Source organism: Neopelma chrysocephalum, unplaced genomic scaffold, assembly GCF_003984885.1.
Source record: "Neopelma chrysocephalum unplaced genomic scaffold, ASM398488v2 Primary Assembly neopelma1_97102, whole genome shotgun sequence".
NCBI lineage: Eukaryota > Metazoa > Chordata > Aves > Passeriformes > Pipridae > Neopelma > Neopelma chrysocephalum.
Window position 1 is genome coordinate 613,129 of NW_020925744.1, and position 14,274 is coordinate 627,402.

Genomic DNA, 14,274 nt, shown 5'->3' on the forward strand with positions numbered 1-14,274 from the left:
TTTGGCTTTAGTAAAAAATAATTCTGGAGTTCAGTATTTCATCAAACAGAATTTCTAGTGATGGATAACTCATTATTTTATTGCATGTTTGCTTCTTGAAATAATGATTTCTGGAATCACAACTTTTATTGGTCATTTTCAGGGAGAGAGAAGACTTTGGAAATATGATCCATGTATTGTCTAACCTACTGTTCACATTGAGAAAAACTAAATAAATCTGTTTTGTAGCCAGCATCATAATAGTTCATTCTTCTAAGAATTTTTGGTTTTTAACAGTTGTGACTAGATCTTTTTGATCTAAGGAGGCCTAAATGTTGCACAAATGTTTTCATGGTGCTGAGAAGTATTCTGAACATTTTACTATCTTAGTCAAGAAATTGTGATGTATGAGAGTGAGGTGTGAGGTAGAATTAGACCAACTTCTGTCTTTTGCTCTCTTTTTGTTACTACTTCATTTACTTATCTCTGAATTTAAGGTTTAATATGAGATACTAGTTCCTCTGTGAAGAACAAGGTCAAAACTTCTTTTTGCTTCTGAAAGAGCTCAGAAAGGACAGCCACTGTTTTAAAGTAAATAGGTTTAATTTGCCATGAGCAGTATTATATAGAAGCATTTTGTTTCTGCTTTATGATATGAAAGAGAAGTTTCTCAATTTGCTTATGAAAAGATGAAGATTGTGCCTCCTTTGTGATAGATAATACTGTGTGGTACAGGCCATTTCAGCAGTGGGACAAAAAAAATTAATAAGATGCTCTCTACTACACTGCTTCACTAATGAATAAGACAAAACTTCCAATATTGTCTTTTATATTCAGTACACATGTAGAAAATTTGTGAAAAATAAAATCCAGTGACAACCTATTTCATCAGTTGTTTATGCACATTTCAAAATGCCTTAGCATGAGATCTGAGTTGATTTTTGTATTTCTGTATTGGAATTGTGTTGTGTTGACACAAGAAAAAAAAAATGAAGACTCCTCCAACAATTTCTGCTTGGGAATTGTAATGTTTATTGGCTGAAAAAGTTAAAAGAATGTTCAACAGTTCACTTATGTGGTATAATATTGATGTATTTGCATTCAGGTTCATTCTTGTTGTAAGTAAATTCTTTGCATTTCTATGACCATTTTATCATACATTTTTCCATACAAAAAGCATACAGTAGGGGTTTTTTTTAAAGCATTCTAGTCAATGTCTTATTTCCTTTGGGTCTGTTGATTTCACTTTCACCAGTGGCCATTTTAATGCAGTGTTCCTCTGCCTCATATGTATTTCCTTGTGTCTGTCTACATAATCTACTGATAGCCCTGTGTTCCTGATTGTACAATTGTGCTGTACTATTTTTATGTATTTCTACACACCTTTCAAGTAATACTTCAGATGCTACTGTGACCTTGATGGCAGTAACTTCTTGTGAAAATGACAGATGTAGTCAACCGTTCTGAAATCTATCATTAAGCTTTTTGAAAATTAAATCTATACACTGTATGTATTCTAGGTGTTTCACGTGGTCCCAGCCCTGTCAGCCTTGGAAACCAGGACACCTTGCCTGTTGCAGTAGCCCTTACTGAATCTGTTAACGCCTACTTTAAAGGAGCAGATCCCACAAAGTTAGTTAAATAGTGAATTGTTTTGAATGTAATAAGTTACAATAAGAAAAGACGCTGAATCTATTTGCTATATTTTGGGGGAAAATGTAATACGTTAGGAGGGGAATTCAAAATCGTGTTTTTCCCCTGGTATAAATGACAAGAGTGGCTTATTGCTCTGTGCTGGCTTGCATCCTGCTAGGAGTTCATATATACCTACTTTACAGAAATTTGTTCACACTGAGAATGACAAGGATTTTTATCATAGTCAGGTAGGTGCTACATGTAAATTTGGACAGATATAAGCACCTCATTCCCTCTGTCACATCCCTTGCTATGCTACTTAGGCCTTGCCTAAGCATAGCTGTACCATGTTTTCAAAGCCCAAAAAATATCCACCAAGACTACTGTATGCTTAAGCAGTTAAACTTCTTTTCTTTACTTATTTCATCTTACTTCCAAGTTGAAAGTGACAGCACATTGTCACATTACTCTCATTTGAGATTGATTTTCTGGTTTTAGTTCAGTTCATCAGATTGTGCAAATACAATGTTTGCTTTAAAATTAATATTAAAACTAGGCAGTTAATGAGTTGCAATGAAACTGATGTTTTCATTCTCTTTTAGATGTATTGTGAAGATTACTGGTGATATGACAATATCATTCCCAAGTGGGATTATTAAAGTCTTCACCAGCAACCCATCTCCTGCTGTGCTCTGCTTCAGGGTAAAAAACACAAGCAAACTAGAACAGATTCTTCCAAATGCACAACTTGTATACAGGTTTTGTATTTTTTTTTTACATAATTTTAAACTACATGATTTGTAAAATACGAGTTGTATGTGTAAATCAGAATTCTTTACAGTCTGGTTGATTTACTTACATATAATTATTTTCTTGAATTAATCTTGTTCAGCTTAGTTCTCTGCACTGTCATCGTTAAAAATCTCAGTGATTACTGGCCTTGAAACTTGTGCTGATATAATAGGAGCCATAAAAAATATTTTGCAAATGTAGCTTTGCATTTTATAATTTATATTTATGCATTTTATAAATTATTTTTATATACAGTAGTAACTATAGTAACTATGGTAGCCTTAAATGGAAAACAAGTAGTAGGAGCTTCACCTACTCTTATTTGTCACCTATGGGTGTATTTTTAAACCAAATAATTTCTGCACCTATCAGATTCATTACCTAACTATCTCTCAGACGTGTAGCAGCATGCTTGGGAGAATTTGTAAGAAAAAAGTTTGCTGATTGAGTAGGGTAGTTGTTGAAATCACACTTGGAGATATTGTTTTTTAAAAAATTAGGAAAAGCTGGAATTTTTTAGCAGAGATATGTTCCAGATGAGCAGTTTCTATTTCATTTATTGGAGAAATTTTTGGAAAACTAGTTAAATGCTTTTAAATGCAGAATTTTTTAAATTACTGAAATAATGAATCAAACCATATACATCTGGGGTTTTTTATTTAATTTCATTTTGATCATTCATACTTAACATAATGAATGATTCATACAACATTAAATTTAATTGCTCTTTGACATGACAGTTTAAAACTGAAATGTTAGCAGAACTGTATTTGACAGAGTGAATTATACTGAAAAAGCACTTTTTGCAAAAACAGTTAAAATGTCTAGTATTCTTGTTTGAGTGGTGTAATACTTCACTCCTGATTGGTGATCTTTCTTTGTAGTGATCAGTCACAAAGTGACTCCAGTACTAAGGATTTTTGGATGAACATGCAAGCTATAACTGTCTACCTCAAGAAATTATCAGAGCAGAATCCATCTGCATCCTATTACAATGTGGATGTTTTAAAGTATCAGGTAAACACTTTTTTTCCTTTGGAATTTTTTAAGGCATTCCAGATCTGATATCTACCCAAAAATTAAAAGAATAATTCTTCATCTGCCAGAATGCAGATGAACTGTCATCCCTCATCTAGACCAGTTCTGGGTATGTCACTGCTTACAATGCCTAGACTCTGCTCAGGCTTAGCACATTCCTGCCATGCTTCGTGTCGTTCATTTGGATTCAGGACCTGTTTCAGCTTGCTTATGCATCAGTCCAATTCATGCATGCAAGCTTCAAACACTGCTTTTTTTTTTTATATTAGCAAAATCAAATTTTCCTTTAGGATTTGGTGGGGGCTTGTTTTAGTTTGTACTTGTACTGTCTTTGATTTTGCAGTTGCCTAAGTTTAGGATGCTGTAGCTGATGAATGTTAATATACGGTAATGCATTCCAACTGAAAGAGAGTAGGTTTAGATTAGGTACTGGGGAAAAATTCTTTACTCAGTGGATGGTGAGTTACTGGCACAGGTTGCCCAGAGAAGTTATAGATGCCCTATTCCTGGAAGTGTTCAAGGCCAAGCTGTATAGGCCTTTGAGCCTGGTCTACTGAAAGTTACCTGTGCCTATGGTGAGGGAGGGTTGATACTATTTGTTCTTTAAGGTCCCTTCCAATCCAAAGCATTCTGTAATTCTATCTGAGAACATATGACATTCTGACCTCTCACAGTATAATAAAACAGGAGTAGTCAGAATGGATTTACTAAGGGAAAATCATGCTTGACCAAGCTGATAAACTTCTGTGATGACATAACTGCCCCAGTGGATGAGGGTAGAGCAGTAGATATTGTCTGCTTATACTTGAAGAGGGCTTTCAACACTGTCTCCCGCAGAATCCTTATAGAGAAATTGGTGAAGTACAGGCTGGATGAGCAGACACTGAAGTGAGGTGAAAACTGGCTGAACAGTTGGGCCCAGCAAGTGGTGATCATGAAGTCTAGCTGGAGGCCGTTAACTAGCACTGAACTCCAGGGGTCAATACTGATGTTACCGTTTAATAGCTTCATTAATGATCTGGATGATGGGGCAGCGTACCCCTGGCAAGTTTGCTGACAACACTGAACAGGAATGACCCTCTGGATACACCAGAGGGTTATTTTGCCCTCCAGAGGGAGCTCAACAGGCTGCAGAAATGGGCTGAAAGGAATCTCATGAATTCAACAAGCAGTGCACCTGCGGTGGAACAACTCCATGCAACCAGCTGGAAAGCAGCTTGGCAGAAAAGGACCTGGGGAGACACTATGTTGAACATGAGCCAAACAACCTGCCCTTGCTGCAAAGGTGGCAGATGGTCTCCTGGGCTGCACTAGGCAAAGTATTGCTAGTAGGTCAAGGGAGAGGATTCTTCCCCTCCACTCAGCACTGGTGAGGCCACACCTAGAGTGCTGTGTCCAGTTCTGGGTTGCCTATTGCAAGTGAGACTGGAGAGAGCTCAGTGAAGAGCCACAGAGATGATGATGGGACTGCAGTATCTCTCCCATGAGGAAAGGCTGAGAGAGCTAGGATTCTTCAGCCTGGAGAAGGGAAAGTTCAGGGAAACCTCATCAGTATGTATAAATACCTGAGGGAGAACGCACAGAGGACAGAGCTGGGCTGTTTTCACTGGTGCCCAGTGACAGAACCAGAGGCATGCTAAAGCACAGGAAATTCCCTCTGAACAGCAAGAAACATTTTTCTCCTGTGACGGTGACTGATCACTGGCACAGGTTGCCTAGGGGAGTGGTGGAGTCTCTGTCCTTGCGAATGTTCAGAAGTTGTCTGCACATGGTCCTGAGCAGCTGGTTCAAGATGGCCCTGCTTGAGCAGGAGAGTTGGACCAGACAACCTCTGGGAGGTCCCTGTCAACCTCAGCCATTGTGTGAATCAGTGAGATGATGTTCTGGCTGTTAATAGAAAGCCTTTGTGAATATTCAAGACAGATTCACCTCAACAGAGAATGAATCTGGGGCAGGGATTTGCCTGCATTGAAATGTCTGGATATCTGAGACAAGTGTACCCACAAAAACACCCTGAAAATAAGCTGTCGGTCTACCTATTCATACCATTGTAGTTTCCACATCCTCCCAATATGGTTTAAAATCTTGGTATACTGAATCTACAAAAAGCATATTAGGCACATAGAATTCCTGAGAAAGACTGAAGGAACAAAACATTTCTTTGGTTTGCTGAGATGAATACTGTGGATTCTTCGTGGAAAAATGAGGCACTGGCACATGGAAGCCCAGGCAGAGAGAAAAGGTTCTGGGCTGCCAAGGAAAGGTGAGAGTGTGCACCAGGACATAGAAGCTTCCTCAAGTAGGCTGAGAACGTGGTAGAGGTGCATCAGGGCAGTAGCACAAGCTTAGCTACAGAAGTGTCATTCAACCTTCTGCAGCAGGAAAATAATGCTTCGAATAGGTAAGAACTATTTTGCTGGCTGCCTGTCCCATAATGACAGGTGGTGTCGTCTGCTGCTGGCTGCTTGGGCAGCTAAATTGGCATGGCACACAACTGCTAAGGGTGAAGTCATTTTGCTGCAAGCATGCTTGTGTAAGGTAGAACACAAGACAAAAACAAAGCTTACAAAGTGTTATAAAAGTAAGAACAGGGAGGAACCTCATAGGCCAGAAGGAGTTTAAACCTTTTCTTTAACTATTTGATTTCAAATTAAAATAACAAAAATTCCTTTTGGCTGCAACATTCTTCAGAATTCTGTGATTAAGGACTCTAAGGTCAATTGTTCTCTTGATATTTTGTCAGTATTTAGAGTTATGTTTGTTACAGTCATCCCCTAATTCTGCCTAAAAGGGGAATATTTTAATTAAGCTGCTGTCAATTGTTTATTCTTTCACAGGTATCTTCAAATGGCATACAGTCTACTCCATTGAATCTTGCAACTTACTGGAAATGTGATGCTAGCACTACTGATGTGAGAGTGGATTATAAATACAATCCAGAGTCTATGAATGTGCCTGGTATGCTGTCTAATGTCCAGGTTGTGGTACCAGTAGATGGAGGAGTAACAAACATGCAGTCACTTCCACCTGCAAAATGGTAATTTTAATACTTTCAGTACTTTTTTCAGATTCATTTCAGTGCACTCACTGGTGTCACAGTCCAAAAAACTTCATAGGAAAAAACAGCAATATGTGTAGTATCAGGTGTATAGACATTTTCTGGTCTGAAACAGATTAATGTGCAGCTAGTTCACATAGACTAAAATGAGACAATATGCACCCATCCCAGATGTGTAATAACACAATCCGATTATGAAATTTTCAATGTTTGCTTTCTTTTGGCCAATAGATAGGATAGACAATTTTAATACAGTAATTTGAAATTGATAAAAACCAATTTGTGCATGTGTGTATAAATATATTCATATATACGGATTATATAAAGTAGCAGAAATGCAGTTCTTAAGAAGATTTCCTGATTGTTTAAAACAAACCTCAGTAACTGAGGAGCTCTCCATGAGCCAGTTAGCATTGTCTCTCAATTCAAGTGTAATGCAGATTATTATCCGACTAGCAGCTATCTGCCACCACCTGATAAGCCTGCATTTACAGTAACACTTGGAAGTGAAACATAGATCTTGAGTAGTTACGTTACTACAAGTTTTTGAAAACCAGCAGAGCAGTACAGCCCTGGTGCAAAAGCAGAATTCAGTCACTGCACCTGTGTTTTGGTGTCACATAAGAACTTACCCAGCTGTAATATAAATCCTGGACAGTTTATTTTGAAGAGGATCTTTTTAACATGAAGAAGGCAAAGAATACCAAATTGAAGGAAGTCAGGCTTTGTTAACATTGTTTCTTATAGATCAGTTTACCTTAAAAAGCAAGGCTTAGAAGAAAAATAAACCTCATGCATTTATCAGGTAGATTCTGATGTTTCTGGAGGCAACACATTTAAAGGTGTTAATTGGACAAAGTAGTAATACAGTATCATTTTAAGTGAAAAAAAATCCTGGGCAGGACTGAATCTTTCTTGACTTGGTATTTCAAGGGAACATTAATTTTAACCAAGATCTTAAGCTTATTCTAAGCAAGGACAGGTTCAGTATCCTGCCTGAACAACATGACTACACTGTCTGGTGAAGCCAATCTCCCTGCCCATAAACCCCTCCATAACAAAACCTGAGTGAAAGCAGGAGCAGCCACCCAGAAGACCTAGTGTCAGATAGGGAAGAGTTAGTGACAGTTGCATTACTGATTCATCAGATTAGGAAATTTGAGTCCAAATTCTCTCTTTCACCTAGGCAACTACCAAAAGCCAGAGTTTTGAGCCTGGCAAGCTGACCAAAAAAAAAAAATTCAGTTATGTCCCAGGCAGTCTAGTATTTGTGTTGTGCTACCTACTTGGTCTAGTGGGTTGGGTGGTGGGACTTTGGTCTTTTTTTAGAAATAAATGCTTTATATCTTGACCTCTTGTGAGTAAGTGTTACCATCTGTGCTACTTATGTGAGCATTTCAGTCCTGCTGCATCAATGCCAAGAGCAGTTTCAAACCTATCAGCACTTCATGCTGCTCACACCTATAAGTTGTTGACTTTCCTTTGATGGAAGTGCTGGAAAGTTCTCCGGAAGTTAAAATGCCCTGTCAGCTTAGAGACTCTTGTGCTTGGTGCCCTTGTCTGCCCATTTACAGTGTCTGAAGTTAGCTTAAACAGTGTGTCACTTATACCAATTAGTTTTACTAGAATGGAAATGGAATAAATTTCATGGTTCCAGGACTCTCACACGGGGGGGAGCAATCAACAGTGCTCGCCCTCCTACCATCATCATCATGAAGCATAAGGCATAGCTTCCAAACTACTTCTGGGGTAACTTACCCTTTGAGACTGCAGAGGATTTTGAATTTTAGAGCCATAGGTGAGGACATAGGACAGTGTTAAATGCATAAAAAAGTGTTGTATAAGATGTATAAAGAATTGTATACTTCTGAGCTTGCTGTTCTGGAACAATGGAGACGCACCCTTCTCTTTTCCTCTTTTCCTCCTGTAGTTTTCCACAGACTTACCTTAAAATGAGCAAATTTTTTTATAGACCTCTATTTAGAAATGTCTGTAACATACCAGTGCAATCAAGGGACATAATGTGCTAAAACTGGTGCTTATAACTAATTTACCATTCTCTTACAGGAATGCAGACCAGATGAAAGCATATTGGAAAATATCTAGCATTTCAGAGAAGTCTGAGAATGGAGGCAAGTTAAACTCTTTTGTTTTCTTGTACAGAAAAAATTTAATAGTAAAAAAGTTATCATCTACATCCTCGTGCCTCTTTACACATTTTCTCATGCTGTATCCTATTTAGCAGTTTGCTGCCTTGTCAATTAATTGCCTTCTGAGAGATTCCATTAATAGTGAAATGTCAAAATATAAATTTATTAATGAGCTATACAATGGAAAATAATGAAGTCCCATGAAAGCAGTTAGCTCTAAAATGGAGTTCAGATCAGGTAGGAAATTATTGTATTCATGTTATTTGGAAGCGAGCAGTTATTCAAATGAAAATAGCTTTGTCCTTTAGCAGTTCCTATTGACTAGGAATAGCAAATTGTTTTACAGAAGTAAAAATACTTGACATTTGTTATTCCATTATTAATTATTTAAATCTCATTTTTCCCAGCATACTTTTGCAAGAACAATAGAAGAGTTGTTTAAAAACTAGAAACTAGCAACAATGTGGGGTTTTTTAAATGTCTTTCATTGACTACAGAAATGTACTTAAGAGTAATTTTGAACTATTAATGCTTTGTAATAATATCAAGGTGATGACACTTCACCAGTGTCTCTGAAAAAATCAACTGAAATTTGTGAGGAAAAGTATTTAATCAGACCTTTTCTTTATTAGGAAAAGAGTAATTTCTTTCCTCTGGGTACATTACTGTATAGCTGCATTTCTTTCAATGGTTTCGTTCATGTACTTTAATGCAGACAGATCATGATAACTTTTAAGTATTCTGAAATACTTTCAAATCTGCTAGTGAAAAGCAGATCCAATCTACTTATCTATATATCAGATAGTTTCCACCATGAAATAGCTGGTATTAAGTACTTACAGACCAGCAAACATAAATGATGATTACAAGGAGCAATCAAGTATTTTAAGTCATTAAGTAATTACTAGGCTGTCTGATGCACACATTCTGTGTATATGTTCCTCTTTAAATCATTCACTAATGTGAATGATTTAAATGTGTATTTTTTCTCTTTAAATCATTCACTGGCCATTGTCTTAAACAGAGTATTGGAAAAAACAGACTTGTCCTCTCATCTCTTTTGAAAATCCTATTGGATTGCCAATAGGAATAGATCTCAAAGGTCACGATGTTAGTTACACTTCTTACTTACTAAGAATTTTGGGAGATCTTTTTTTTCTTGCAAAACAACCAACTTTTCAGTTTTGTTGTTTTTATAGGTTCTGGATCCCTCAGGGCAAAATTTGAACTTTCAGGAGGACCCAGTAAACCAGCAACACTTGCAGTGCAATTCATCAGTGAAGGAAGCACCCTTTCAGGAGTAGATGTGGAGCTTGTAGGCACTGGCTATCGGCTTTCCCTTCTTAAGAAGAGATTTGCCACTGGTATGACACTGACATGCTTATATATTCAGACTAGTATTATACATTCTCTAGTGTTAAATTCTAAAATATGATACTGTTAAATGAGTGATGATGTGTAAATAGTTACTTTTCATTAAAACATCTCTGACAAGTGTTTCATAGGTTTTTTGTTTTTCTGTAGTTACTCAAACTGCTCTAAGGAAAGTACTGACAAAATGTGGTTTACCTACTGACTGCAAAACAACCTACCTTTGTTTTTCAGGACGGTATATGGCAGACTGTTGATGTACCTGTGAAAGTCATCGGATCAAAGGAGTGCAAGAAATCCACTCCGCCCTCTCTACCTTTCAAACACTATTTTAATACGCATTAATTTTTTCAAAATGTTATCTACTTTGAGGCTAAACTACAGAAAGTAAATGCACTTTTGAAAGTCAATTTGAAAACTTTTTATTACTTTACAATAGCACTGAAGTTAACTTCAACACTGTCTGTAAATGATCAACTGCAATATTTCGGAAAATTTGTTGAAAATTTCGTAAATTTATACTGATGAAGTCAAAATAGTAATCCACAGTTGTAATGAAAGTATGAAATTGTATGTTGTACTGTAAACATTAAACCTAAAATGTAGGACAGCAAGTAAGAAATATTTGAGCTTTCCATAACTAATATTCATTTCTCAGATTCTTTAATTGCCAGCTTTTAATTGCCAGTTTTTAAAGATAGCAGAGGCTAAGTCTCATGTAGTCCTTCTGTCCACTGATGCCACAAAACCAGCTGAGTTAGAGATGTATAAAGGAAAAGTAACTTCATTCCCCTGTATCATATATTATTAACATGTAAGTTGTTTTATAAAGCGTTTTTTTCCCTAAGTGCAATGTGTTACAAAATTGCAAAACACAGCAGAGATTTCCTTCTGCAGTTGGTAAATTTTTTGGGCGTTGTGATTGCGACGCTGTAGATTTTAATTTATTTTTATATGAATTGCATAACAATTGTGCCTTTCAAAAAAGCCTGTGCCTATCCAATTTGATATTCATGTGCCTCATTTCCTTTTTAAGAGTTTAGCTCTTCATGAAGAAAGCACGATATTTGTATTATACATACAATTTTATAAAAATTCCTTTCACTGGGATTTATTTCAAAGGCAGATTTGCAAATAATGGAGTTTGTTTTAAAAGATGTTTAAAATATTGAATTACTTCCTCATGGGGTAACCGCAATAAAATGTGGCTGTAGTAAAGGGAGATCCATCATTCAGGATTCAGAAACTTTCATTAAGTAACTTTATTGTCACCAAAGATGAGAATCCTGAAAAATTACTGAAGATAGTAAAAGCAAACTCTAAAAGCAAACAGCATTACTCTTCACTTTGACTGTAAGTCTTTAGACTTTGAGTGCTTTTGGGGATGTGTGATGTGAATGTACTCATAGTACTTTGGGAGGAATATTTTATGGCAGCATTATGACAAATAGTGACTTGTCCATTAATTTTTTTCTATAACTACCAATTTTAATATTTCTATTGTCGTCTAATCTGCTTGCCACAGCCTAGGCAGAGGGAAGTGACATCATTAATATTTTTTAAAGCAAGTCAGTAATTTAGAAAATCTTCTATGTATTTATATTATCAAGAGGTTTTTTTAGTGCTGAAATCAAAAGCATTCGGGCAAGATAATTCAATAATCTTCATAGGGGAATTTCAAATGAATATTTAGAGTACTAGTATCTATTTCAAATTCTCTGTTAAAACAGTAAAACATGCTCAAGTTAATTCATGCAAAGCCAGTAGTGAAATGAACTGCTGAAGCTTTACAAGAATTTATGCCTTTGTAGAGGCTACACAAATTCTAATGTACACTACACACTTTTGCAGATGAGAATTCCATTGTTAATACTAAGAACATACTGTGCTGTAGATTTGATTGGAAGAGTATATTTGGCTCCTAATTTGCTAATCTTATTGATGGTAAATTTTTAACTCCTAAAATGGTACAGTCTTTTTACTGGAATTTAAATTGTAATCTGCTTTGTAATCAAACTGATTAATGTGACAGTACTTTATGAATGAAAACCAAACTGTTATTTCAATTTCTAATCAAGTATTACTTTAATTCCTAAGTTAAATGAAGTAGTTAATGTTTCAGCACTTTTAAACTAGCTTTCATTCAGATGTTTTTACATACATTTGTGTTGGGTGCAGGTTACAATTTTGAAGCCATACAAGTTTATATCGCATTTTTGTAAAGAAACTCAAGAACAATGTAAAAAGTACTTGTAGCTATCTGATATTAAAAAAAAGTATGTAGCAAGCTGGTTCTTGCCTGTGTATACAGCAATATCCCTTGTAGCTGCCTCCTAAGAAAATTAATTTGTAAACACAACTCTAAAGGATCTGAATTTTTATGAATTGTTGCTACATCAGACTGTAAATTAGAGCATACAAGTTTATCTTACAAAAATTGTAAATACTTCAGAATTTTCATAAAATGTAAATTTTAAAAAATTTGCACCCATAATAAACATGTAATATATATTTTAAAGACTGATTTATATTGCCTGTACTTTTGCTGTTAGTTCCACAGATCTTCTAAGCAGTAAGGTAATACAACAAAACTATGCCTCTATTGAACATTTTAAAAGTGTTAATTGATTTTAAGTGGTAAAGGGTAGAGATAATTATGAACTCTTTTATATATTTAAAAATACCACAGAGAAAGTGAATGGAAAGATGACTTCTGCAAAGAGTTGCATCCTTACTAAACTGGAATGCCTGAGATGTCTATAATGGCCCATGCCTTTACTCAATTGATATGATTAACTATTAAATTAGATTAGGCAAATCTGCAGATATTTTTATGAGAAAAATCTCGACTTTGTAGACATGAGCTGCTCTTTGTAAATAGTGCTATCAAATGCTATACATTCCCTGTCTTTCTTAATAAGCCTATATTTTGTTGTGTCTGCAAGAAAAGAATTAGTGACAAGATTAAAGTAATTCCTCCTGATTTCTTAGGTTCCATTAGTCAAAAAGAGTAGGCAATTTACATACTGCTCCAGCAGCCCTTCTAAGCTTTGGGCATAGGAGCAAAAGTTGAAACTGAACAGATGTACTTGAATCTGTTTGTTTCCTACTAATCCCAAGGCTTATAGAAGTTTCATAAATAATGACTTATTAAATTGACTTTCTCAGCTGGTTGAATATCACTGCAATAGAGGTACCATCTTGTCATACAGGGAAGCAATAGTCTAAGGGCTTGATTCTTATCTTCTGCTGGCAGGCAGGAGTGAAGAATGCGAGTGCTCGGTGGTCAGGCTGAGTGGTCCTTCTAACCCAGTAGTCTGTCTTCAGCAGTGGCCAAAGAACAGGCTAGAGCCTCAGAGAGCTCACATGACATCTGCTTTCTGCTCCCCCAGGATCCTGAGTTATTTTTAGGGATGTTAAAGGGTGCTGCCCAATTCTTTTAGTATTCATTGAACTTAAAGCGCAACAGATTCGACAGAGACTGCTCTGGCATGTCTGTTAACATTTAACTTGTGCCCTCATAACTACTGCAAACTGGATCTACACTGCTCAAGCAGATTTTTTATTATTTAAGTACATGATCAGGTAGTTTTTCAGGCAAACCTGACTACCTCTACCACTGCAAAATAACATTTATGTAGGGTATTTGGAGGAGGTAAGCTATTTGATTAAGAACTGGAACAGCATGAGAGTTACAACTGTGTTGAGTTTTGCTATCTAACTGGAAAGGAAGGTCTTGCATCATGCCAAAAAGAGTGACATTTCAAGTCTTGTATGTTTGTGAAGCTTAAGATAGGCATCTTAATATCTGTGTACCTTCTATTTTCTTGGAATTGCTAGATAAATGGTTTCCATTTCAGTTGTTATGAAAGGGCAGTTTTACTTTAGAGCATGCAAGGAAAAAAGTCAGGAATTCCTCCAAGGATAACAAGCTAAAAACAGTTCAAGGTATTAAAGCAGCAGATCACATATTTACTGTATGGTGCCATTGATTGGACTGATTACCACGTCTCTCATTTGAAAACTTAATGTTTATCTTCAACTCTACATACTATTTATTACACCACCAAGTATTCCTCCTCAGCTCAGTTTGACCTCCATGCTTACTAATAGGTTGATTTTTGCGTTCTCCCTTAATTTGTTCAATAACCAATAGAAAGCATACAGTCTTAAAAGAATAAAGTAATCTTAAAACACAAGAGGCCTCTTCTGGATTACTTATTGAACACTTAATACTTTAATTCTGTGTTT

General features: G+C 36.1%; 1 protein-coding gene across 10 annotated transcripts in view; it reads left to right on the forward strand.

Annotated features, from left to right (window-relative positions):
- Positions 1-12,541, forward strand: part of FCHO2 (FCH domain only 2) — a 79,605-nt gene extending 67,064 nt beyond the window's left edge. For 5 of the 10 annotated variants that reach the window (XM_027671567.1, XM_027671570.1, XM_027671568.1 and 2 more), the window contains 7 exons: positions 1,500-1,611; positions 2,217-2,372; positions 3,291-3,423; positions 6,282-6,481; positions 8,570-8,634; positions 9,852-10,016; positions 10,258-12,541. In XM_027671567.1, the coding sequence (XP_027527368.1) occupies positions 1,500-1,611; positions 2,217-2,372; positions 3,291-3,423; positions 6,282-6,481; positions 8,570-8,634; positions 9,852-10,016; positions 10,258-10,280 (854 nt within the window). In that variant the 3' untranslated portion in view covers positions 10,281-12,541. Of the gene's footprint in view, positions 1-1,499; positions 1,612-2,216; positions 2,373-3,290; positions 3,424-6,281; positions 6,482-8,569; positions 8,635-9,851; positions 10,017-10,257 lie in introns of those variants that run through there. The other 5 variants (XR_003532262.1, XR_003532264.1, XR_003532263.1 and 2 more) reach the window with 4 other exon arrangements.
- The last annotated feature ends 1,733 nt before the right edge of the window (positions 12,542-14,274 follow it).